Genomic DNA, 23,023 nt, shown 5'->3' with positions numbered 1-23,023 from the left:
CTAGTGGTGTCAGTGCTTCTTTTTGCCTGGCTCGCGCTGGCTGGTACCTGCCCTGGCCGCACCGGGGACACAGACAAGCCCATTACCTCTTGCCTATCCTACCTGCCAATCTACGTTACCTTTTTTTCCAACCTTGCTGTGCTTTCAACTCTGTCGTCCTCCCCCTCCTCGATACTACCGACTTCGCCGTTTCTCGATCACTCTCGCTTCCGTATCGATATATTATTGCCGACTTTCCGGTTCCATGGACGTGGATATGTCGTCGGGCAGCGGCACGCCGCAGGTGCAACCTCAAGCTCTACAGCAGCAGCAGCAAGGAGAGTCGCAGATCTCATCGACGCCAGCTCCGCCCGCTTCTATTACTTCGACGTCGACATCCGCTGGCGGAGTGAGTTTTAGGAGGTTGGTCGTCCTTGGGTTGTAAGAATCTGGGTTTCAAATGCTAAAATTGTTCTTTTGCAAGACAACGAGCATCGCGTGCATGCGAGGTAAGCACTTTCTTAAGTTTCGTTGCCTTTTGCCGAACCTTGATCATGAGTGCCCCGTTCCCCTCAACATGAGCCGAGGCATCAGCGGGCGCCAACCCACTTCATCATGATATTTATCACGACATCCATCAGCATTTGGGCTTCTGATGCAGTTTCCCAATCAAACCTAGATTTTGCCTTGACTAATACATCAATAGACTTGTCACGCAAGAAAGGTAACTTTTCTTACACAGCGATGTGCTACCCAATTGGGATCTTTACCTCATCGCCGGCAGCAATATTGACTTTCGATCTCTACAGGTCCGATGCGACGCCGCAAGCCTTGGTGTGCCCTGCACCAACTGCGTTGCCTTCCAGATTGAGTGCCGTATTCCAAATCCGAAGCGCAAAAAGACCCAAGGCTCTGGCAGTCAAACAAACAAAGACTCTGATAGGTATGGGAATGCGCCCATGTGCGCGCGTGGATTTTGATTGCTAACTAAATGTTCCTCCCATATAGTGATCGAGGCGATGGCACCGAAGATCCCTCGCCGCGACCTGTGGCTCCTCCGAGTACAGCATCACTCACTCCGCGAGCTCCCTCAGTATACCACTCCAACAGCGGCACTCCTCCTACTGCGTGGACAGAAGCTCAGGCACGCAAAGAGGAAGTCGACAATGGAACCTATCTGGACATCGTCATGAAGCCCAAGTTCACGCGCGCCCCTATCACCGAAGCCGGGCGGGTCGCATACCTTGGCGAATCTTCCAATCTCACTTTGCTTGTCCATGACCGCCAAGGCTCGGCGGACGTTGTACATTACCCACTACCTGAGAATGTACGCGGTTCCCGAGCTCGACTTACAGAACTGGACAACATTGAAATCGATATTCTGCATCAAAGAGGAGCGTTCTTACTTCCCCCACGAACTCTTTGCGACGAACTTATCGATGCGTACTTCAAATGGGTCCACCCTATTGTCCCTGTCATCAATCGTACCCGGTTCATGCGACAGTATCGGGACCCCAAGAACCCTCCATCTCTACTGCTCCTCCAATCCGTCCTTCTGGCAGGTACCCGCGCTTGTAACAACCATCAGCTGATGGATGCCAATGGTTCGACCACTCCTGCCGCCCTCACTTTCTACAAGCGCGCCAAGGCCTTGTACGATGCCAACTACGAAGATGACCGCGTGACAATTGTACAGTCGTTACTTCTCATGGGCTGGTATTGGGAGGGTCCCGAAGATGTCACCAAAAATGTCTTTTATTGGAGCCGTGTAGCAACCATTGTTGCGCAAGGTTCGGGCATGCATCGGTCTGTTGAACAGTCGCAATTGAGCCGAGCAGATAAAAGGCTATGGAAACGGATCTGGTGGTCTCTTTTCACTCGCGATCGTTCAGTAGCGGTTGCGTTAGGGCGACCTGTTCATATAAATCTGGATGACGCAGACGTGGAGATGCTAACGGAAGACGATTTCATCGAGGACGAAGCAGACCGAGCGAGTGAATATCCGCCAGATCCCATACATGTTCAATTTTTCCTTGAATACGTCAAATTGTGCGAGATTATGGGGTTGGTGCTGTCTCAGCAATATTCGGTTGCGTCCAAAGGACTTAAACGAAATGCCATCGATCTCACGCATAGTGACATGGCTCTGGCCGACTGGCTGCAGAATTGCCCGAAAATTGTTTATTGGGAGATGCCGCGCCATCATTTCTGGTCTGCGTTACTACACTCGAACTATTATACAACATTATGCCTTCTGCATCGAGCGCATATGCCACCGGGCGGTTCATCACGCTTACCTGACCCCTCGCCTTACCCTTCTCGCAATATCGCTTTTCAAGCAGCGGCTATGATAACCTCCATCGTCGAGAACCTCGCTGCACATGATCAGCTACGGTATTGTCCCGCCTTTGTTGTATACAGTCTATTCTCAGCCCTCATTATGCATGTCTATCAAATGAAGTCACCAGTACCCTCGATTCAGCAGGTAACCCAAGACAGGTTGCGTAGCTGCATGTCAGCTATGAAGGAAATCTCACGGGTTTGGCTTGTCGGGAAGATGGTTTACGCCCTCTTTGAATCCATCATGGGAAACAAGGTACTGGAAGAGCGACTTCAAAGGGCTGAAGGCAAGCGACACCGAAATTTGCGCCAAACACTTTCTCAATTGGAACAACAGCAAAATCGACAGGCCGAGGCAACCAAGCGGAAGTATGATGACATGGCCATCGACTTTAGTACCAATACGCCTCAGCCTCAGGAGTCTTACGAGAGATCACGGCCTCAAACGCCTAGTGCTGTCAAGACGGAGCCAACAAGCTCGATGCAGCCTCCGCCGGTGACGTCTCCAAACGCAAGACAGAGTACAGCCGACACTTTCATGGGAGGCACGAACTCACGTCCACAAACTCGACCAGCAACGCCTTTCAATCCATCCTTTTCTGTACCGCCAACACCTCCTGACCTATATCTGGTGACAAGGAACTCTCCGAACCTCTCACAATCTCTCTGGGAAAACTTCCAGCCAGATCAATTATTTCCTGATAGTGCTGCTATGCCAGCCTTCCCGAACCTGTCGCCAACGCAAACACACTCCAATCTTGACCACAACAACATGGGTTCAATGCCGCCGGGTAACGGGCAGAGCGGGATACACAACCCGCAAGCAGGACAGTATCAGCATCGTGGGAATGGGATGATGCCTCAAGGCTTTCAAGGACACACTAATATGTGGCAACCTAATCTTGATCCTAGCCTACCAGAGGGGCAGAGCCCGGATAGCTGGAGCACTGCATCGGGACCTGGTCAAGCTGTTCCGACAACACTCAATGTAGAGGACTGGTGGGTATCCTAACATCCCATGTTATTAGGTTTCTAACTAATTTTCTAGGTTCCAATTCTTCGGTATCAACAACACAGATCCCAATTTCAATCTTGACGTGCCCCTCGGTTGAGCAGCATGGTTGAATACAACACGGCAGGGCGAAACTGTGAAGGCAGAAAGCATCACTTTTGGTCAAGAGCATCGGTCTTTTGACTCAGAAATTGAGCTATGAAGCAAACCTAACCAGCTGTGGTTCAGTAGCAAACCCGGGTGGCTGAACAATTGTGCATGGTCAAAAATGTCTCTGACAGTCCATTTGAAGAATTCGGGCCAATAGCTTGACGATGGAGCATATCAAATAGGACATTCGAAGACAACGAGTAAGACATGGCAGTGTTGGCGCTCGTTATAAATACCCAGAGTCATCTGCAGCAGTGCAAAGCTAGAACAATATAATAATTAACGCCTCCACAATTTATTGCTAGCTGATTCCCTATTATTGCACCTTGTGTTACACACTATACGCTACAAAGGCCCATACCTCGAAGTCGGAGGGTCCATGTGGGACAGCATTGACGCCTTCTGGAAGCTCGGGTAGGGTTTTCAGGGGATTTCAAATTCAGGGGTTTGCGGCCAGTTTGGTTAGCTGGTTAGTTATGCCAGCAATGCCTAGTGGAGTTATCTTCATGTTATCCGTAACACTAGATTTAGTGTTGCGGCCAATCTAAAGCATCTAAAGACGGACATGGGTCATTTCCTCCGCGCGGCCTACTCCATTGCCCCAGCTATTAAGTAAAAAGATATGGAGCGTCCTGGTTGTTAATGAATAGAGAACCTCAACAGCAAAGATATCACAAGATTACAGGATGATCGATGACCTTGTTCTAACCCTGAATCATCCCAAGTTTGCATACAGTATGATGAACGACTCATAAGTTGCATAATTACTATATCAGATACCTACTAAAAGTGAATTTCAGAGTGTTTGTTAATGACACCTATTTTCCGATATCGAGGTGGTTTCTTGTTTTTAAAAAAAAACCTGTTAGTGTTCTTAATTCTGGAATGAATTAACAAACTTCAATTCGGGTTAATTGAGTCTCGACTGCTTGCATCATTTATTAGCGTGCTAACCAAACCTACCTAGAGTAAGTTCTTGAATAAGGTATTACCTGAGAGATAAGCACTATTTGTACTTTAGGTTTTGCTCGGGGTACAGCTGAGTGCCCCCTGCTGCACATAGACGACACTTCCTCCTCTACCTAGATAGATTTTGGTGGACCCAGGACCAGCCGAAGCAACCTTGTCCCAAGAACGACCACCTCAATCATATCTCACGACAGAACGTAGTGCATATCACAACGGTTCAAATTCCTCTCCTATTGAAATCGGTCCAGGTCAGGAGCAACTCCAAGAACTCAACAACACCCGGGCAGCATTCGCTCTGGTTTATCCTACGCAACGCCTGCGCTAGCGATTGGGGATCCTTGACAGGACCCTCCTACCTAATCCTCCATCTCCGCTTGGCTATCTCGCCTCTCGAACCCTTACCGTCTCCTTGATGCATACTGAATGACTTCGACTACGACCTTATTCGCTGTGCCGTAAGTGCCACGCACTTGTGTAAAGCCGAATCGACACAGCTCGAGAGAATCTACCGTCAACTTGGCAACGACTATCATGACCGACCGCTCTGCGCGGCCGTCGCCGCATCGGTCTTCATCGGCACTAGCATCCGCCAACTATTCCTCAGACACTGCCTCTGTTCGCCCGCGAAATCGGCGTCTTGCTAGCACGCTCGGCGATGACAGTGATACCGCTACCTCTCGCGAAGCCAGCCGCTCCCGCCGTGGCCGCAACATCGAAGTCCACAATACCAAAGCTTCTCCCTCTCCTGCACGAAGTTACGGCCTCTTGTCAGCATTGAGTCCTACAAACAGCCGTTCGACGAGTCCTCTTCCCTTGGATCGAGGAGCCTCCACTCCTCACCGAACCAACAGCGCAGCCAACCTTACCAACTTTTTGAACGACTCATTAACACAAAGCTGGGCTTCTATCCAAGGGTTTACCTCTTCTCTCATATCAGGTGACAATGTGGAAGCAAGGAGGAGCCAATCCCATAATCGAGCCGGCTCTCGACCTGGGACATGGGGAAGGGACTTTTCTAGTAACGGTAGCTCGAAGAAGACAGGTGGTGCTTGGGGCCCCGCGCCTCCCAGAGAACCGAATCTGAACGACGTGGGTGCTGGATCCCTAGAAGAGCGCGAAGCGGCTCTGAAAGCTGCAAAAAGGGCCATGGTACTGGAAAGCCACGATGGTGTCAATGGAGGACTGGATGTCAGTGGGAAGCATAAACGCCGAAATTCTGACGAATCTGCACCAGAGCAGTCTCAGCCTGAGGAGTACCTGGTCTATATCCACAAAGTCGAGCCCAATGACACTTATGCAGGCTTGATCTTGAAATATCAATGCCGTGAGGATGCCTTCAGAAAGGCAAACGGGCTCTGGACACGAGATAGCGTACAGGTGCGCAAATGGCTCACGATTCCAGTCGACGCTTGCGATATTCGTGGGCGACCTTGTGATCCACCGTCATGGCACAACGCACATGGTGTCGATCTACTCGCTCCGACACCCGCTGCTGAAGAGAATACATCAGCAGTCCACGATGACTTCTTCAGTCGTCCAACTAATGGAACACCATCAGCCACCCAATCAATCGAAGAAGAGAGGCCGTGGGCGCATGTGCGCTGGGTTAAGATTGACTCGTTCCCACAGCCAATAGAGATTGCGCGGGTTGCGCGGAATGCTATGGGTTACTTTCCGCCTCGACGAAAGAAGAGTATTAGGACTATTTCAACTCTCTCAACACCCCGGCAAAGTCTGGACCTATACAGCAATCCGCCTGGATCCACGGGTAACTCGTCTCGTCGCCGAAGCTCTCTTGGTCATCGGCCGCAGCTCTCGAATACTGTCATGTCAAGCCCAGTACGAGGCGGAGGCACGATCAGCGAAGCTGGTGAATCCCTACCCGCTTGGATGCGTCGGCCCGGAGGTGTCGGCTCCATGGGCATGAGTACACGAGCCCCTGGGCCAGACAAAGATTATCTGACTACATGGACTAAGAAGCATTTGCCCGGGCTCACGCTTGAGGGCGTACCCTCCATGTCTATCATGGGTTCAGAAACAGCCCATTTTGGTTTTAAATCGGGAGAGTCATCAAGCATTGTGGAAAACCCCACAGGTGAGGGACAGGACGCCAGCTCAACACAACAGGGCAACGGGCTGGATAAGGCCGCCGCCGCTGTAGAAACTTGGCTCAGGGGCGCTCTTGCACGGAAGCCAAGCTCGCAACTGGAAAGGATACGCGGAGTACCCGAGGGAAGGCCTGAACGGAACGGCGATTTGATAGAGTTGACTGATACCGGTAGTGATGATGGGGGACCTTCAACAGGAGTCCCGTCTGGCCTGATGGAGGCCCTGCAGATTACGAGTAGTGGTCGAAACGAGCCCGAAGGAGGCATCAGAGAAAGGTTGGCAGTCAAAGGTGGCAAGGGTGATTAAAACTCAGGGCTGCAGAACTTCAATCAAGGGAGTCATTGCAAGAGACCATGTAGAAATCTTTGGGGCCAGGCTGAGAACAGAGAGGCGTTAGTCGTGGAGGAATTGCATATTGCAGCTGATTTAAGCTGCAAGGCGTTTGGGGGCATTCGCGATGCTTCAGGATATATGCATAAATCACAGCAAAATTCGAGGAGCGTTTGAGAGTTTTTGGATTGGCTGGGTTTGTTCTCTACATTTACCAAGTCTTGGTATATTTCCAAAACATTTCAGAGAGCATCAGAACAACTCGTATATTGGACAGAGAAGATGCTCTATCGATACTTAGCTGCAGAGGAGAAAGGAAACACAATTACCAAATCATATTGAATCAACTTGTCTAGTAGTGGTGAAAGTAATGGTCTGCAAGATGTTCAATGTTGCTTTTATTGTTAGTGTGAGCCGGGTACCATATTATCCCCACCTCATTCCCGGCTTCGTTTAAACTGCGTGGCTCCTTTCAACAACCATACATATCACTGGCCATGATACCGGTCAAACTGTGTCAACCGCAAATTCTACCATAGCAAGCCACGTTTCTTTACAAAACTCGCGTAATAGCTACCGTAGGCTCAAGATGCCTATCTGCATCGAATGCAGGCACCCCGTGAAGACGCTATGGACAGCATATTCTGGCGCAGGGGACAAAGCAAGTGGACATAATATTCGACTTACTGTCTGTCGCAACTGTGGCTGCTTCTGCGACAAGTATGTCGAGCATGACTTTGTCGTTTTATTCATCGACCTGGTTCTTATAAAGCCTCAGGTACTATTCATCTCGAGTCCAAAAATAATGCAAGCTTCTAACGAATCGCAGGTGTATCGACATTTACTATATAACACGCTCATGCGCGACGATGATCGACTAGATGTAAGTCATGACGAACAAGTATGAGCCCTGTAGAGGTCCTGCTGACATCTTTTTAGCATTCTATCATCCGTCTAGGTATCCTGCTACTTCTCTTTGATGTGTACTTAACATGGGCACGGCTGGAGAAACAGACAGTGCCTGACGCTCTTCCAGGAGCGAGCAATCTAGGCAAATTGGCACAACAACCAATTGTCCTTCAATATCTTTTCTTCCGTAAGATGAAGTATCTCAGATCGATTACAAATTCTATAAACTAACTCTGTTACAGTAATATTTTGCGCCCTCTCAACCGCAGCATTCCATGTGAGCATACGCTTCCTCACATCCTCTGCATTTTCACCTCTCAATCTTTTGGGCATCCTGCCTCAGTACACGAGACCAAACTCGGTGTCCACAGCTCTTCTGGTCTCATCGTCTACCAAACTATTCCCTATCCTCATGGTGATCTGGGATTATGATGTTCCCGCCTCAGCTCGTTCACTCGGTTGGGCTGTCGTGGCAAACAACGTCGAGGCTCTGCGGATTCTTCTCGACTGTGGATATATAACAGCATGTTTCCTCGCCATCGCAGGGGCAGCCTCACGCTGGGTTGTCGGCCGGGGAGTTTTGCTCGCCGCGGGTCTCGCAGACGTCGACTCAATAGGCGAAAGCGGCGTGGCGGCAGACGGCAAAGCACTCTGGGCGCTGTTGATGTATGCCAGGGAATGGGCGGGTCGGCTCGCTGTCGGTTAAGGTTCAACACTGTAGGTAGGCGGCCAAGCAATCACGCTGGGACTCGAAGAAGAAAGGTGCATGTGCAGAGCGCATCTTGGGCTTGGTATAACAGGCATTCCAACTCCGTAAAGAAAACAGTAACAACAGTATGAGTGCCAAAAAAGACAAACATTTAAAAATACAAACGCATCCATCCTCATGACAGTCTCTCCCTTCTATCCGCCTCTTCCCCAAGACACATTGTAGGTCGAATTACAGGTCGAATTCTAATCGAGGTACTCTTCGCGGATACCGTTTTTTCTGGGCGCAATAAGGGGATGGAGCTGAGCGAGGAACGTAATAGCCCACATGAGATAGCAGCTCACGATGGCCAGGATGGCAGAAGATCGCCAGAGTCTGCAACAACACAAATCAGCATGGCGACCTAGGAATGGAAAGTCGCATCAACAGGAAAGGATATACTAACACTTGGTTTTCTCCCTTGGGAGCGAAGAACCACGATGCCACGCAAAGAACTGCGATGACAATGAGGCCAATGAAGACGGCGTATCTACAATGTTGTTAATTGGGCCGTCCACGCGTCGTTGATGGAAGGAGTCGTTGCGCACCCTTGAGCCATGACTGCGGTTGTACTTTGAGGATTATCCTGCCGGCAGGAGCTTCGTTTGGATGACTCCGAGTAGTAAATGTGGTTATTTTGCGGATAAGGAGCTTTCTTGAGGGTTGATGTCGTTGATGGTTGTGAGCTTGTTACTAGATTGGTTGCATCACTGAACTGCGCCAGGAGACTCAAAGCTGAGTCAGCCACCAGCCAAGCTCTTACCCTGGACCACCATATACCAACATCCATCTCCAGCATCTATATCAAATTTGTCTCGAAACAAGTCATTTCTCTCCATTCAGGTTCTTAAATACAATTAATCACTCTTGATTTAGGTACTTTTACCGTCATTAATAGATACCGGTTTCTCCTTTTTTTCAGATACAACCTAGCGTAAAATGAAACGTTCGGTTCTCTTCAGCTTCATTTCCTAGTGTAATTGATAAAATATCTTTAAATTTCTAGGCATTGTTTTCATAATCGAGACCAGACTCTTTACGAACAGCTCCGTAAATACCAGCCATGTCTGCAGATGAACCAACGTGGTCAAAGGCCATTGCCAGATGTGCGTCTGCGGCCTCGACATTTCGAAGCTGAACACCAGCAGACTTGGCCAAACTCATAGCATGTCGAGCATCCTTTCTTGCCAGTTCGACAGCGAAAAGGGGCTCATCGCGCTTGTAATAATCTCCAGTCAACATACGCTCGCTATAGGAGGCATAAGGTCCTCCAAAAACCGATTTGACAAATTGATGGATGGCTTCAGTGCCTAGTCCAGTCTTTTCCGCCGCAACATGAGCCTCGGCGAGCTGCTCGGCCATGTTCAAAATGAAGGTGTTTCCGAGGACCTTGAGAGTCAAAGCCTTGCTGTACGGCTGATCGGAAAGGTCAATATCGGCCTTGGAGGTGACGCCCTGGAACCACGCCTTGGCTTTTGTGACACTGGCAGCAGGTCCAGCAAGCACCCCGACAAGCTGACCAGCTTCGGCCATCTCAGGGGCACCAAACACAGGTGCGGCAACAAACTCGGCGCCCTTGGCGATGACATCTTTGGCGATGGCTTCGGTTGTCTCTGGGTGGATAGTTGAACTCTCGATGAAGAGCTTGCCTTTGACATCGCTCTCAAGCATTGTTTTATAAGTCTCCTGGACAGCCTCATCATTGGCAATACAGGAGAAGATAACATCTGCTCTTGCGACACCATCGGCAAGGGACTCGATAACTTCAGTTTTGCCGTCGGGGAGTGTAGCACTAAAGTCAGCTGTCCTCTTGGTAGAGCGGTTGTACAGGAGCAGAGGTCCGTCTAGGTTGCCCTTCTCAACAATGTTCTTGCTCATGCCCTGCTCTCATCAGCTTTCTTATTCAAGGGCCCTTCCAAGGACACTTATAAGACTCACCCTCCCCATGTTCCCGAGACCAATCCATAATAATGTAGGAGCCATGGCGATATGAACCGGTTGTGATGTCTAGGCCCCGTAGTTGATATCTAATCAATGAAAAGAGTGTATTACAGCTTAGAGACTTCTCAACGCCTCACTAGAATGTCTACGTACGTCTTTTATAAGATGGAGATACGGAGTTCACTCTCCGCCGAGATCACAGCTAGGTGGGGTTTAGAGGGACTGGGCGGGTGTAATACGGGATTGCTTGAGGAAAGAAGTTATCATTTGTGTTGGAATCCTCCATTGAGGTTGTTGCATCAGGTAGTTTAGAACATATTTAGTCCATCCCAACCTACGTATCCTAAGTATTTCATAATGTTTAGTCGAAGAGTTTATATAGATGCCTCGAATACTTCACAATTTTGACGAATGAACACCACTTGGTAGTTCTGTAGCTGGAGGGATGTATATGATGCAGCTGCCCCAAGCTGTTGTTGGTTTGAGCTGCCTCTCCACATTAGGACAGGGTCTTAAGGTACTGAGGTAAAGTTTGGAGCAGTGACTATGTCCTCGATCGGACACACGCGACAAGTTGAATGTTTAGATCACAATGTAATTAATACACACAAACTTCTAGTTTAGTTCTCTTGGTGTCCACTGAGATGTATCCATAGCTTGTAGTTCTAGACAGACAATTGCCGACAGTATCCATCGTCATCACTAACATGGATACCTTTAGCGACATCGGCATCGAATCTGGGGCTTATCAGCTTATCGCGCACATGTCATTGTCCTAAAAAAAAGTTGTTTAACCTCCACTACCCGGGGGTTCAGTCTAGTCGAGCTATTTGATCTGATAAGTAAGGTCCCCCAGGCCCAGTTCTCCTCGGCTGAGTTTTGACTCACGGGCGTCACACTCATATTTGCATCTGCACCTGCACTCTCCTCTTATTGAGGAGTCACCCAGTGATGCTCTGCAGTTAACATTGATTCTTCTCCCCCTACGACCGCTCTCAATCCACAATATCACAGGTCATCCGGGGGAGGTTCTCCCACCCAAAGTCAAAGCTCCTATACTTATCAACTTATATCCACTGCCGCCAGCAACCAAAGTCTGTCTTGTGGCATCATGAGTTGGCCTCGTATACTGAAGCAAGCACCTCGGTGCAGTCATTGTGCGCCAGCTACGGAACCACAATTTGCAGCATCTCTGCATGATATCACCAATCCCTTCCGATCTCGCTTTCGTGGTTTTGCTTCACAACACGGCAACAAAAGCTCGTCAGCCGCATGTCTCGGCAAAGGCGTCACCCGCCGCTTGTCGCCAGCTTCTACAGCGCTTGCAAAGAAAAAGGCCATTGACAGAGTATGTCGACCCAACCAGCACTTACTACTGTAATGCCTGTTCGTTTGCCTAACATATATTCAGGACTTTATCGTCTCCGTCTTGGAGTCGGCAACGAAGCGAGATGCCAAAGGCTATCTACAGAAATATACCAGCAAGAACCCAAAGTCCCTCGCAGATGCGCCTTTGTTCGTCCAAGGTGAACTTCAGCAGGAAGCTGTGCCCGAAGCACCGAAACCTCCACATGTTGCCATCATGAAGCTTCGCGTTCCTCAGGAGATTGATGATGAGACTCTTGACGGAGTTGCGAACACACTATCCCAATTGCGTAAACTGGGCCTCTTGAGCGTGGTTGTGATCGATTGTGGCATGGATGAATCCCGTATGACTTTCCAAGAACAGACTTTCCGGCTCTGTGAGGCCATTGATCGGTTCGGAGAGCATGGTGCTCGCGCTGTCGACAATGCGTTTGTGTACTCAGAGCCCTCTGCGCAAGAGAGTGTGTCGGAAGCATCGTCGCCCATTGATATTCGAGTTGAAGACCCTGGTTTTCTTGACCGCATCCTGCACCACAGGATGATGCCAGTTATTCCTTCAGTTGTCACTCGTGATGTCACCCGACCACCTCAGCCTGTTGACTCAAATCAAATCGTGTTGGCACTGACCCGATACTTTGCTGGCCTGCAGTTCAATAGTGTTGGTGAACATAGTAAGGTTGATACTGCTCATTCCAAGCCAATGGCTCTGGTGGAGAGAATTATCCTTCTCGATCCTCTTGGAGCAACACCAATGACCGGACGGCCTGGAGCAGCCCACCGGTTCATCAATCTGCAGCAGGAATACGGGCCGATCCTTAAAGAACTTATGGGACCAGATGGGTCTCCTCTTGGAGATGACAAGGACCTTTGCGCCTCAACTACGGCCCACGCTGCGAATTTGGCTCTGGCCAGAGACACACTAGCGATGTTGCCGCACACATCATCAGCTCTCATTACTACACCCGAAGCTGCAGCCAACCTTACTGAGATCCCACTCAAGTCTTCCGGACTGACAGGATCCGAATCTGGTTTTGAGATGGGCGGCATGGTTACAACTCGGCGCAAAAAGAACCCACTGTTGCACAACCTTCTCACAGATAAGCCTGTGTTCTCGTCGTCTCTACCTATGGCGCGCGCTCCAACCAACTCTGGTAAGGGGCAGACTGTGGGCGCATCTTCGGGCTCAACTCTGCTCAAGAAGGGCATGCCCCTTCGACTGTTTCCACATCCTCGACAGGATCCATGGCGTCCGCCCAAGCCCGGTGCACCTCGTTTGCGCTTGACTGACAAGTGTATCGACCTTCCTCGACTGGTCCATCTGATTGAAGACTCATTTGGCAGAAAATTAGACGTTGATGACTATCTTAACAGAGTAAACGAAAATCTTGCTGGCGTCATCATTGCCGGAGATTATGAGGGTGGAGCTATTCTAACCTGGGAGAAGCCCCAGGGCTTGGATGATCAGACTGCTTACGAACAAGGCCGCTATGTGCCCTACTTGGACAAGTTTGCCGTCCTGAGGAAGAGTCAGGGCAGTAGTGGCTGCGCTGATATTGTGTTTAACGCAATGGTACGGGGCTGTCTTCCTGAAGGTGTATCTTGGCGAAGCCGGAAGGACAACCCTGTCAACAAGTGGTACTTTGAGCGATCTTTGGGAACCAAAAAGCTATCAGGTTGCAACTGGACGATGTTTTGGACAACACCAAAGTTGCATATCGAAAGCCCTGTACTACAGGACTACGAGTCTGTATGCAGGGGAGTAGAGCCTTCTTGGGCAGACAACAAACACATCTTGGACTGAATGGGCAGAAGAGGGATGTTTGAACAAAATACAAACGAGATGGAATAGATATGCAGAACCCGCAAGGATACAATGAAGCCATCTACAAACATAAGAGACACCTCTGCCGTAATTTGAAGTATAACAAGAACTAATAGCTGATTTGCCGATGTCACATGTGAAACGAATGGAGCCCCTTGCCTTATACCATGGGCAATGTCTTGGAGAGATTCATGCGTAAACCTCTATTAGAATGGAGGAAGGGACTCGTAATCGGGGTGGCTTATCTTCAACACTTGTGATGGAAGAGAAGTAGCAGTCTAATAAGTGGCTGATATTCCAGAAGCTACTAAAATCTATCATTACAACTGAAGCTAATCAAATCAGGACTCGGGAGTTTTGTATCGTGCTATACCAGCAAAAGAGCTAGGGCCACCTTGCGGATCTGCACTCGCCTACCAAGGTGGACAAGCTAGACCCGTTTTTGAATGAGTTCAAGGAGGGGAAGACCGTTTCCCAGGGACCTGTGGACAAGAAGGGAGGGGCGCAAGCCCCTGGATAAGGGAATCCTCCAAGGCTCCAACCAGCTACAGGACAGGTCTTATCCAGTGGAAGATTTCAATTCGTAGTGGAGCGTTCCCATATCTTCAGCCAAATCCCATCCATGCCTCTTTAACTTGACTCCTGCCTCGACCTAAGCTGACGCAAAGAGCCTCCTGTCACTTTTGCCCCTAACAAAACCTCCAATCGATATCCTACCTCGAAACCACCAAAACACCCAATCGACCCAAACAAACCGACAAGATGGATTTCGGAAACCTCGGAGGAACTTTCGGAAATGTTGGAAAGCAGCTTTCGTATGTGCTCCCCTAGCACTCGCAAGACATGCAAGCTTGCAGCATCTTGTCCCCCAAAGCTTTCGTCATGATGCAATCCCAATATAATGCTCACCGCTATGAAACAGCAACTTCGGAGCCTCTGTTACCCCCTTTGCGTCGCGCACTTTCCAATACACCAAGGAGCAGTTCGGCCAGACTGAGGACAAGGTGGGTTGAACCTTTTCGCATTCTTATCGCAGTCATCCTCCTGACATGTGGCCCTACAGACCCAGCTCCCTCCCGACTATATCGACCTCGAGAAGCGTGTCGATGCCCTTAAGCAAGCCCACCAAAAGATGCTTGCTGTGACGTGAGTTTACATAATACCGACCTGCGCTACATGCCCGGGAGTTGGTATTCTGACATCGCTTTATAGCTCGCAATACTCCAACGAGGCCTACGACTACCCCCCTAACATCAAGGAGACATTCCAGGACCTCGGCCGCACCGTCAGCGAAAAGGTCAGCCTTCTTTCTTCAGCCACCTCTCCTGCCGAGGCCCAGGCTGCCCTTGTTGCTCCTCCCGCTGCCAAGCCTCAGCCCAAGACTTTCAGCCATGCTGTCGCCCGCGCCAGTCTGGCCAGCAGCCAGCTCCTCCACCAGCACCACACCGGTGCCGGTGAAGACCCTCTTGCGACGGCCCTGGAAAAGTATGCGCTTGCCAGCGAGCGTGTTGGTGAGGCCCGACTTGCCCAGGATGCCCAGATCCAGAGCCGCTTCCTCGCTGGCTGGAACACTACTCTCAACACCAACCTGACTTTTGCCACCCGTGCCCGCAAGAACGTTGAGAACTCCCGTCTGTCCCTGGACGCCGTCAAGGCTCACGCCAAGGGCACCACTTTCCGCATTGGTGGTGGCCAACACGACCAGGCCCATGAGGAGCAAGAGTTGAGCCCTGAGGCCCAGGAAGAGGTTGAGAAGGCCGAAGACGAGTTCGTCACCCAAACTGAGGAGGCCGTTGGTGTTATGAAGAATGTGAGTTTAAGCTTGAAATTGAGCATCATGTGCCCTAATGTTAACTGTGCTAGGTTCTTGATACACCCGAGCCTCTGCGCAACCTTGCCGAGCTTGTTTCTGCTCAAATTGAGTACCACAAGAAGGCATACGAGATTCTCACCGAGCTCGCCCCTGTCATTGAGGGTCTTCAGTCTGAGCAAGAAGTGCGTCGTGCCTCTGCCTTTTGATTCGTTATGAAAAGGGGCTGACATATTGTGCTTTAGGCCGCGTACCGAAAGAGCCGAGAGGAATCTTCTTAAGTTGGCGGCAATCAAAGGGAGGATGGCATGAGATTCGTTGAAGATCGCGACATGGCTATGCCGAGTTGGGCCTCAGGAGGTCCATGATCTGAGCGAACATGAGCCTGTGTGTTTTCTTTTTTAGTTTTCCTGCGTCAAGGTTACATGTTATGTCGGACGGTATAAGATATTGTCTTGATCAAAGGTATTGAGATATCAAGCAACCCAAGATTTGAGGGTCTTCTTTTTTTAATATGCGTAGAAAGTCTACGGCTTGATCCACAGGATAAGACTCGTAGTGATGTATGTTTATAGCTTGATTTGACCTGATATCGTCAACGGAGTGTTTTGGAATCATTCAGAGCCACGTTGGATTTGGCCATGCTAAATCTGAATTGGAACAACAAGCTCGCTTTGTCTTCTTTCTTTTTGGAATACAATACGCTCCTGGTTTAAGCTCATGACCGATTATTCGATAGGTATAAGCAAGTGGTGATGCTGTTATCGACATGAGCCTGTCACGTGACGGTACACGTGCAGACCGGATCGGCAATGGTGGGCTGGAGTCCAATGAGGTCAATTCAATTTCCTCTGACCATTCCATCTACCTTTAAGTCACGACGAAGTAATTCCAATTGACCTCGCCAGCATGAGGCCAACAGCTCGTGTGTTTGCGCGCTACTTGGAGGCCGGTACTCCTACCGGTCTCACCGGTCTCTGGACTCATGCCACCCCCAGATCGACCCTCCTCTTCCTCTACGGAACGACCCTCAACAAGCTCCAGAACATCCCTGAGAACTCCATGTACCGCCAATCCGTCGAGGCTGTGACAAAGCACCGCCTGTCCCTTGTCGAGCAGATGGTCCCCCCCGGATATAACGAATGGGCGGTCCGCGCCAAGGAGCTCGTCAGCAAGAACTCGTCACAGTTCCGCGTTTCCAGCGGCCGCGTTGACGGTAGCGAGGCTCACACCGTCAAGCTCGGCGACAAGATCTTTGTGGTTGGAAGAAAGCACGAGGCTGGTGATGTCCGAATCGAGGAGTGGAATGGCGAGGAAGATGAGGGTTCTGAGTACGAGGGTATCCGAACTCTCAAGGAGCGAGAGGACCAAGCTACCTGGGCGGAGCGCAAGCCTCTTGAGGACCATGAGAAGGTCGAGTGGGAGGATGAGCCTCAGATGACCGCTGACCAGTATGTTTCCCTCTGAACGGTTGGGAACAGGACATTTTAGCTAATCGATTTGACAGAGTCCATGAGCTCGAGCAGAAGATCGGAGCTGGTCTTATCGAGGAGGTTATCCAGGTTGCCGAGGGCGAGCTCAAGCTGGTTGAGACAATGGAAAAGTCCAAGGTGTAAGTTACGACGTTCTTTGGCGACACATTACAACTATACTGACAAAAAACACAGCTGGGAGGACCTCGATGAGAAGCCTGTCCCTGGCCAGTGGACTTACTTTGACCGAACCTAAACAAAGCAGCTGACGAATGAGGCAATTGTAAAAGTAGAGGGGAGGTTATGTATATAGGATGCGTATGCTGGGCTTTGCGACTGGGTCAATGAAATGAAACAGAGCTTGATTGATCATTTGCTTGTTTGCGATGAACTTTGATGATGACGATCAGATTTCATCAAGTGATGGTGGCCCTTTGCCGCAATACTTGGAAGCAACTCGATTCCGTGGCATTGAGTGTGGTGTTTTCCGCAAAGGTTCGGCTCAGTTGCATGTCAACGGATTCACCTCAAACCATAATGTAGAGCTGGCAATACTAGTGGGGCCAAACTCTTGAAGACTTTCAACCTTACATGAATATCTACTAAACACACATTTACATCCTCACCACAACTATGGCGTCCCTACTAGATCCGCCATTTTTTTCACAGCAAAGCCAATCTAACAAGCGTAAGAGACTAGAAACCACAGATGAAGAATTCCCGAGCTCCTTGCCTACAGGCCCCATCAACCCTTTGAGCCACTCACCTGGTGTAATCGCACAGTTTGCCATCGCAGGCCTCTCAGAAGCAGATGAGGATCCCTCGCAACGGATTCGCGACTTTCCTCACCGTAGTCTTGTTGGACACGGTGCATCCGCCGTTGAAGTCGAGAGCGATGAGGATCCAGAGACAGAAGGCGACGAAGCAGCACACCCGAAGTCGAAAAAGAACACCACCCGCAAGCGCGGCGGACACTTTGACGTTCTCCTGCAATCTACTCACCATTTTATCGACCGGGGAGAAATGGAAAAGGCAGCTCGCACCTACGGTCTGCTACTGCAATTACGGCCGTCTGGTCTGCCCGTTGATATTCGGCATCACGACCTTTGGGCCATCGGCGCTGAAATCCTGATGCGTGAGGGTGAAGGCTCTGCCCGGGAACGTGAAGAAGACCAAGAGAAATCACCAACGCCTACGAAGAGATGGGGCCGAGCAGAAAATATGAGCAAAGTCAGAGCTTATTTCGATACACTTATTCAACAGCATCCATACGACTACAAGACGCCCAATATTGTTTCAGCATTCGATTTCTGGATTGCCATGTTCAGTTGTGAAATTTACAATGCACACGCAGAGCATACATTGGCACTGGAACGATTAAGTTCTGGCGCTGAAGAGGACTATCGCCGCGAATCGTTTGGCCATGACGATAGCTTTGGCAGTGATGACACAGAAAGCTCTGAAGCAAGGCTGGTGCGGAAAAAAGATGAGTTACGGCTTCAAGCACTATCTGCCATGCAGGATATCACGAAGAGGATGGACGTATTGATACAAGACATGCCATACTCGAGAAATCAGCAATATCTTCGCTTACGCGCAATGGCCTCTCTCTACATTGCAGACCTCGTTGTACCCATCGGTCCAGGCTCAATGCTCCAGACCCAACAAGGACAGCAAGCAAGACTAATGGAGCAAGATAGGGCTAGGAAGTCTCTGATGAGGATCGTGACATATGGAGGCGAACTTGACAATGCTGCATTAAGAGTTTTGAATCCCTCTGATGATTCTGAAGGAGATACTTCACTATCACTATATTCTAGCCTTCCAATAAGAGGGCTTTAGCCTTGAGCACAGCTCTAAACGGCAGTGCTTTGTGTCGGTGCAGAAGGAGGCACGGACGCAGAAACGGAAGCGGAAGCGGAAGCAGATGCTCTAGAAGTTGAGCCCTTGCTAGCCCATCGCTGGAGAATCAGCGCTTGATTTGAACTGCCCACCACAACACACCACTCGCCGCCAGGACTCCAGGCTGTCTGTCGACCCACAAAGTTGGCCGATGATGACTCTGTCTTATGCGCCTTCAGAGGCTCATGAGGATCATCTTGACTGTACCTAGACGCCCAGGTCTCGAGGGTTTCTGCGTTATAGTCCCCAATCTCTTCACTTAACTTGATAGCGTCTGCACGGAAAGTACTCGGAACATCTTTTTCGCCGCCTCCATGCCGACCTTTGGAGTCTGACTTGGAACGACCCTTTACTGGTCTCATCCAGCTGGGGTGAGGAAGCGATTTGCTCTTATCCCTGCCAGGGTCTTTGAGTGCTTCCATAAACTCGCGATATGCCACCAAGCGTTCAAAGTCCCAGAAAAACACGTTTCCGGCTGCATTACAGAAAGCCAAAACGGGATGTTGGTCAGGTACAAAGTGCAATTTGAACCGCATAAAAAACTGCGGGCCACAGTTGGGGGTATAGAACTGAAGCAACATGGTGTACTGAGATGGGCATTGTGGGGAGATTGTGGGAACAAAAGCCGAACGCGTGAGACGACTCGCTTCCTCGTAATTAGTTGGAACGGTAGTCTGAGCTGTCGGTGCTTCGCTCTCTGCAGGAGGCGGGTTTGTGGACGAAAATCCTTCTATTCTCCATAGAGAAATGACGTTGTCGTGGCATGCTCTGGAGAGAATGCAGTCGCCGTAGAATGCCACGCTTCCTCTGTTAGCCGCGTCGTCATGGTATGCATATACATATGCAGAACCTACCAGTCTATGATCCCACTATGGACAGCTGATGTGGAAAAGTGAGGATAGTGAACTCGAGCAGGAGTTTGGATTGCCTCGGTAGGCAGGTCGGGAAGTGTCCACTTTGGCTAGTCAGAAGAGTTATAATTTGGATATTCCGTAATATTTACCAGGTTAATAATTTGGTCGTGGGCCGCTGAGAGAAGGTAACGCCCTGTATCGTGGAATGCCTAACGCAGATTGTTAATTGTCGGTCAGATAGTCCAAAGAGCAACGGAGACTTGCCACACTGAGAAGATCCCATGAGTGACCTTCGCCAGCAAGGATAACCAAGCATGGGCGGTTGGCATGGACCGGATCAAGACTCCAGATACGAATACTTGTGTCACCCGAGGCTGAGGCAATGATAGAAGAATTTGCAGGTGAAGTCGCTAAGTCATTGACGTCCTGCTTCGCATAAGTTTCTGAGTCAAGGATTTACGAGAGGGATGGATGGACGAACACCTCCGTGACCAGTAAGGCACTTGGGTCAAACAACAGTTAGCAACGATCTTGGTACAACATTCTCTGTGAAAAAGACATTACCCTGTACAATTTACCGTTCACAACATCATAGATCTTGACTTTGGCATCAACTCCACCAATGCAAAGGTAGGGCGCTCCTGTTTCCGGATCCTTTGTCCAAGTACAACAGCAAGCAGAAGCCTCGTCCTAGGCAGAGTTAGCGACCTTGGTAGGGTAGGGATAGTGATTGCATTGCGCAATGCCTACATCATCATCTCTTATCACAGAAAGCACTTCGCATGGATTGGAGTCAGTTGTTTGAGAGAGTGTGCAGATAACGACCTAGGTGAGCGTGAGATGCTGTCTCAAAAGAGTAAGCTAGATCCAGGGGGACTGACATGCTTTTTGCTGATGGCTGCAAAGACAGGTGGTGCATCTAAAGGCTGATAGGGACAAAATTTGACATCGAAGAACTCTATGAAGAAGAAGAAGAAAAGTTTACTGCGTTAGACAACGAGGCACTGGCTAACCGAGAAGAAGAGGACCATACCAGCAACATTATCGTTTTCCAGAAACTCTGTATCGTTCTGTTGTATCTTGTTAGATTATGTAATACAACAAAGTATCTGTAGGTGTTTACTTCTAGGATGAACGAAGAACGTAGCTTTGGTAGCTCAAAGGCGTTATCATCGGTGATGGCCATGTTGCTAACAAGGCTTGTAGTAGAACCAGCTTGTTTGGCGGTCTGATTGACAATTATCTGAACCGATATTAGAATGACACCCTTGTATCAGGTGCAGGTAGCTCTATCACCAGGGATAGTAAAGAAAAAAGGCAAGAAGAAGCAAAAAAGTTGGACGCGATACGCGTCAAGCTGAAAGATGCTAATTAGACGTTGTGTTGTGTGTGTTGTTGAAAGAAACAGTGGCATCCCTCCGACTGCGGTAAAGTGGAGTTGAGAGCTGCTCAATTCTACCATCTGGTTGGGCAGGTGGGACCGGCTAGTGTAGTACCTGCCTCCGGGTCACTGGACTTTGTACTTGAATGGAAGCCTTATTAGTAGTCGACCTCACTATTGCCCTTTTTTTTTTTTTTTTTTGGTGGAAGTTCACTTCTTATTGAGGCAGTAATATTAACAAAAAGTGCCAATCACAAAGCGAATTCTTAAGATAGTGTTGATGTACTGATCATAGATTTAGATAAATGCAAGTTCATAATTGGTAGATAGGCAGTAAGTAACCTGACGGAGGAGCCTTGGTCCTATGGATCGACTCTCGGCGTCGTGTCAGGCTGCATTACATCTACGCAATTGACTTATAGATATGTGGGAATCGAGTTTTGTGTTCAAACATAAGCATCTCTGGAGCCTTTACTCCTGTCTGCAGCTTGTGCTCCTTTGAGACACCATCACCCCTCGTTTCGATTCGAATTGCAGTGCATAAGTATTAAGATGATCAACTCTATTGTGCTTCAAACAATATCCTTATTAACTATATCGACAAATCAAGTCATTCTAGAGGCTACAAGACTATCGACCCAAAGCCCCCACGCTATCTGTCTATTCAAACATGCCCAGTATACACTGTATGTGTATCCATCCAGAAAACAATGGTCGCGTGCACGTTTTGAAGGACCAACTTCGTGAGCGCCACGAATAGTTTCGTGTTCGCTCAAGTTCTTAGGTCTGGGTCTACAGGATCCATCCATCTACTATATTGAGATCTTGTCAATCATCACACTCGCATCATCTCGTCCTTTCCCCCGCCATGTCGACCCCGATTCTGTGCATTACCTTGATGCATAGGTAACAGAATGACAAATAACAGTAACCAAGTAAATGCGGTGTAAGAACCGGCTCGGTTTCCCACAATTTTTGCATTTTCATGCAAGTGAGGTGAGCTGCAGATCAGCTGATCCATCAAAGTACTGCAGCACACATGGTTCACCGTTGTGGCTCGATGTTATCTCAGTTCCGAACTTCCGAGGAAACACGATTATCCATGGTGAGTAGTTCACCGACAGAAACCATAGTTACTGCTCTCGTGGCGGAAAGAGGGGAGAAAATTATATAATACTAATTGACCCTTTTGTTGCAGAACGGCGCAGTGCAGCACCCCTCACAGCACTAGTTGTCGATCATAACTGTCAGAACTATTGTTTTGATGTAAGTGAGTGAGCCATGTGGTCCAGTCACCAATGCAAGGCGTTAACGTTTAGTGTCATTGAACTAATGTAGGTAGGGTTGCTCATTTTCCAGGGTCTTCGCAACGACTTCCCAATAATGCTACTAGGACAGGACAGGCACACGAAGCCAAGGTTCATTCGCCTTGATTGCAAGCTTCCAGAGGCGAAGGAGTGGGCCGGTATCATAAACATCCGTCCGTTGGTCCCTTGTGGCTTGCAGAAGGGCGAGGCGCCATAAAATTATGCCGTACAATGATCAAAGGTGAGATTCCGTTAGTCGAGGAATTGGGGAGTCGAGGACATCCAGATCCCGCGCTTGTGGAAAGCAATTTGTTCCCTACTACGGCAAAGTGCATACTGTAGTACAGCAGCATCATGGCGCTACAGTCTGAATGGTTCTTTCCTCACCTGCTGAAACAAAAGTCTTGCGGTACCGTGAGCCTACTGCAAGTTGTCGAGGTGTGTCGGCCAAACTAACGGTTAGGTGCAATTGGCGTTTGTACTTTTGCTCTTGGAATTGACAATCCAGGATGTTGAACCGGATATTGGCATTCATTTCCAGTCCTGTACTACGATTCACAAGGCGAGAATTCCATAGGTGTTTGATTTGCAGGTAGAGGTTGTGCTATGTATATATCCAATCA

General features: G+C 49.3%; 9 protein-coding genes across 9 annotated transcripts; 6 read left to right on the top strand and 3 right to left on the bottom strand.

The window, feature by feature from the left end:
• Window positions 1-256: 256 nt before the first annotated feature.
• On the top strand, window positions 257-3,431 carry EDB82DRAFT_422510 (cutinase transcription factor 1 alpha; the record flags this gene model as incomplete). Its single annotated transcript, XM_065607618.1, has 6 exons — window positions 257-402; window positions 464-488; window positions 686-703; window positions 789-922; window positions 988-3,318; window positions 3,368-3,431. 6 exons carry the CDS (start codon window positions 257-259, stop codon window positions 3,429-3,431), a joined length of 2,718 nt encoding a protein of 905 aa, XP_065465625.1.
• A 1,550-nt stretch (window positions 3,432-4,981) lies between these two features.
• On the top strand, window positions 4,982-8,504 carry EDB82DRAFT_423239 (Arv1-like family-domain-containing protein; the record flags this gene model as incomplete). Its single annotated transcript, XM_065607625.1, has 5 exons — window positions 4,982-6,848; window positions 7,429-7,577; window positions 7,719-7,772; window positions 7,829-7,985; window positions 8,041-8,504. The coding sequence occupies 5 exons, from the start codon at window positions 4,982-4,984 to the stop codon at window positions 8,502-8,504; spliced, it is 2,691 nt and encodes an 896-aa protein (XP_065465624.1).
• A 248-nt stretch (window positions 8,505-8,752) lies between these two features.
• EDB82DRAFT_520604 (putative vacuolar ATP synthase subunit E) lies at window positions 8,753-9,105 on the bottom strand (the record flags this gene model as incomplete). Its single annotated transcript, XM_025730369.1, has 3 exons — window positions 8,753-8,882; window positions 8,953-9,036; window positions 9,095-9,105. 3 exons carry the CDS (start codon window positions 9,103-9,105, stop codon window positions 8,753-8,755), a joined length of 225 nt encoding a protein of 74 aa, XP_025589501.1.
• A 274-nt stretch (window positions 9,106-9,379) lies between these two features.
• Window positions 9,380-10,715, bottom strand: EDB82DRAFT_487267 (NAD binding domain of 6-phosphogluconate dehydrogenase-domain-containing protein). The gene is made up of 2 exons (XM_025730370.2): window positions 10,485-10,715; window positions 9,380-10,427 (listed from the first exon to the last, which is right to left on the bottom strand). The coding sequence occupies exons 1-2, from the start codon at window positions 10,527-10,529 to the stop codon at window positions 9,549-9,551; spliced, it is 924 nt and encodes a 307-aa protein (XP_025589502.1). The 5' UTR covers window positions 10,530-10,715; the 3' UTR covers window positions 9,380-9,548.
• Window positions 10,716-11,239: 524 nt separating this feature from the next.
• On the top strand, window positions 11,240-13,965 carry EDB82DRAFT_487265 (uncharacterized protein). The gene is made up of 2 exons (XM_025730371.2): window positions 11,240-11,835; window positions 11,899-13,965. Exons 1-2 carry the CDS (start codon window positions 11,599-11,601, stop codon window positions 13,651-13,653), a joined length of 1,992 nt encoding a protein of 663 aa, XP_025589503.1. The 5' UTR covers window positions 11,240-11,598; the 3' UTR covers window positions 13,654-13,965.
• Window positions 13,966-14,186: 221 nt separating this feature from the next.
• On the top strand, window positions 14,187-15,854 carry EDB82DRAFT_54036 (BAR domain-containing family protein). The gene is made up of 6 exons (XM_025730372.2): window positions 14,187-14,489; window positions 14,597-14,678; window positions 14,738-14,820; window positions 14,887-15,484; window positions 15,538-15,669; window positions 15,730-15,854. Exons 1-6 carry the CDS (start codon window positions 14,437-14,439, stop codon window positions 15,763-15,765), a joined length of 984 nt encoding a protein of 327 aa, XP_025589504.1. The 5' UTR covers window positions 14,187-14,436; the 3' UTR covers window positions 15,766-15,854.
• A 464-nt stretch (window positions 15,855-16,318) lies between these two features.
• On the top strand, window positions 16,319-17,547 carry EDB82DRAFT_487255 (ETC complex I subunit conserved region-domain-containing protein). The gene is made up of 3 exons (XM_025730373.2): window positions 16,319-16,935; window positions 16,992-17,096; window positions 17,152-17,547. The coding sequence occupies exons 1-3, from the start codon at window positions 16,394-16,396 to the stop codon at window positions 17,210-17,212; spliced, it is 708 nt and encodes a 235-aa protein (XP_025589505.1). The 5' UTR covers window positions 16,319-16,393; the 3' UTR covers window positions 17,213-17,547.
• EDB82DRAFT_53910 (uncharacterized protein) lies at window positions 17,271-18,805 on the top strand. Its single transcript, XM_025730374.2, has one exon. It carries the CDS (start codon window positions 17,590-17,592, stop codon window positions 18,796-18,798), a length of 1,209 nt encoding a protein of 402 aa, XP_025589506.1. The 5' UTR covers window positions 17,271-17,589; the 3' UTR covers window positions 18,799-18,805.
• A 7-nt stretch (window positions 18,806-18,812) lies between these two features.
• Window positions 18,813-20,898, bottom strand: EDB82DRAFT_520598 (WD40-repeat-containing domain protein; the record flags this gene model as incomplete). The annotated part of the gene is made up of 10 exons (XM_025730375.1): window positions 18,813-19,659; window positions 19,713-19,813; window positions 19,862-19,921; window positions 19,980-20,138; window positions 20,194-20,214; window positions 20,277-20,402; window positions 20,463-20,537; window positions 20,594-20,670; window positions 20,746-20,782; window positions 20,836-20,898. 10 exons carry the CDS (start codon window positions 20,896-20,898, stop codon window positions 18,813-18,815), a joined length of 1,566 nt encoding a protein of 521 aa, XP_025589507.1.
• Between the last annotated feature and the right edge of the window lie 2,125 nt (window positions 20,899-23,023).

The sequence above is a fragment of the Fusarium venenatum genome (genome assembly GCF_020744135.1).
Source record: "Fusarium venenatum strain MPI-CAGE-CH-0201 chromosome Unknown EDB82scaffold_1, whole genome shotgun sequence".
Classification (NCBI taxonomy): domain Eukaryota; kingdom Fungi; phylum Ascomycota; class Sordariomycetes; order Hypocreales; family Nectriaceae; genus Fusarium; species Fusarium venenatum.
The sequence above is the reverse complement of the archived record's forward strand: the minus strand, read 5'-3'. Positions and strand labels throughout refer to the sequence as shown.

What these genes read in the sequence shown, in the direction of transcription:
- EDB82DRAFT_487267 (XM_025730370.2), bottom strand. Translation starts at nt 10,529, where the DNA reads ATGGCTCCTACATTATTATGGATTGGTCTCGGGAACATGGGGAGG. An exon ending in GTCTCGGGAACATGGGGAGG is followed by an intron (nt 10,428 to 10,484) that starts GTGAGTCTTATA and finishes TGATGAGAGCAG; the next exon opens with GGCATGAGCAAGAACATTGT.
- EDB82DRAFT_487265 (XM_025730371.2), top strand. Translation starts at nt 11,599, where the DNA reads ATGAGTTGGCCTCGTATACTGAAGCAAGCACCTCGGTGCAGTCATTGT. An exon ending in AGAAAAAGGCCATTGACAGA is followed by an intron (nt 11,836 to 11,898) that starts GTATGTCGACCC and finishes ACATATATTCAG; the next exon opens with GACTTTATCGTCTCCGTCTT.
- EDB82DRAFT_54036 (XM_025730372.2), top strand. Translation starts at nt 14,437, where the DNA reads ATGGATTTCGGAAACCTCGGAGGAACTTTCGGAAATGTTGGAAAGCAG. An exon ending in TCGGCCAGACTGAGGACAAG is followed by an intron (nt 14,679 to 14,737) that starts GTGGGTTGAACC and finishes GTGGCCCTACAG; the next exon opens with ACCCAGCTCCCTCCCGACTA. An exon ending in CCGTTGGTGTTATGAAGAAT is followed by an intron (nt 15,485 to 15,537) that starts GTGAGTTTAAGC and finishes TAACTGTGCTAG; the next exon opens with GTTCTTGATACACCCGAGCC.
- EDB82DRAFT_487255 (XM_025730373.2), top strand. Translation starts at nt 16,394, where the DNA reads ATGAGGCCAACAGCTCGTGTGTTTGCGCGCTACTTGGAGGCCGGTACT. An exon ending in CCTCAGATGACCGCTGACCA is followed by an intron (nt 16,936 to 16,991) that starts GTATGTTTCCCT and finishes TCGATTTGACAG; the next exon opens with AGTCCATGAGCTCGAGCAGA. An exon ending in ACAATGGAAAAGTCCAAGGT is followed by an intron (nt 17,097 to 17,151) that starts GTAAGTTACGAC and finishes CAAAAAACACAG; the next exon opens with CTGGGAGGACCTCGATGAGA.
- EDB82DRAFT_53910 (XM_025730374.2), top strand. Translation starts at nt 17,590, where the DNA reads ATGGCGTCCCTACTAGATCCGCCATTTTTTTCACAGCAAAGCCAATCT.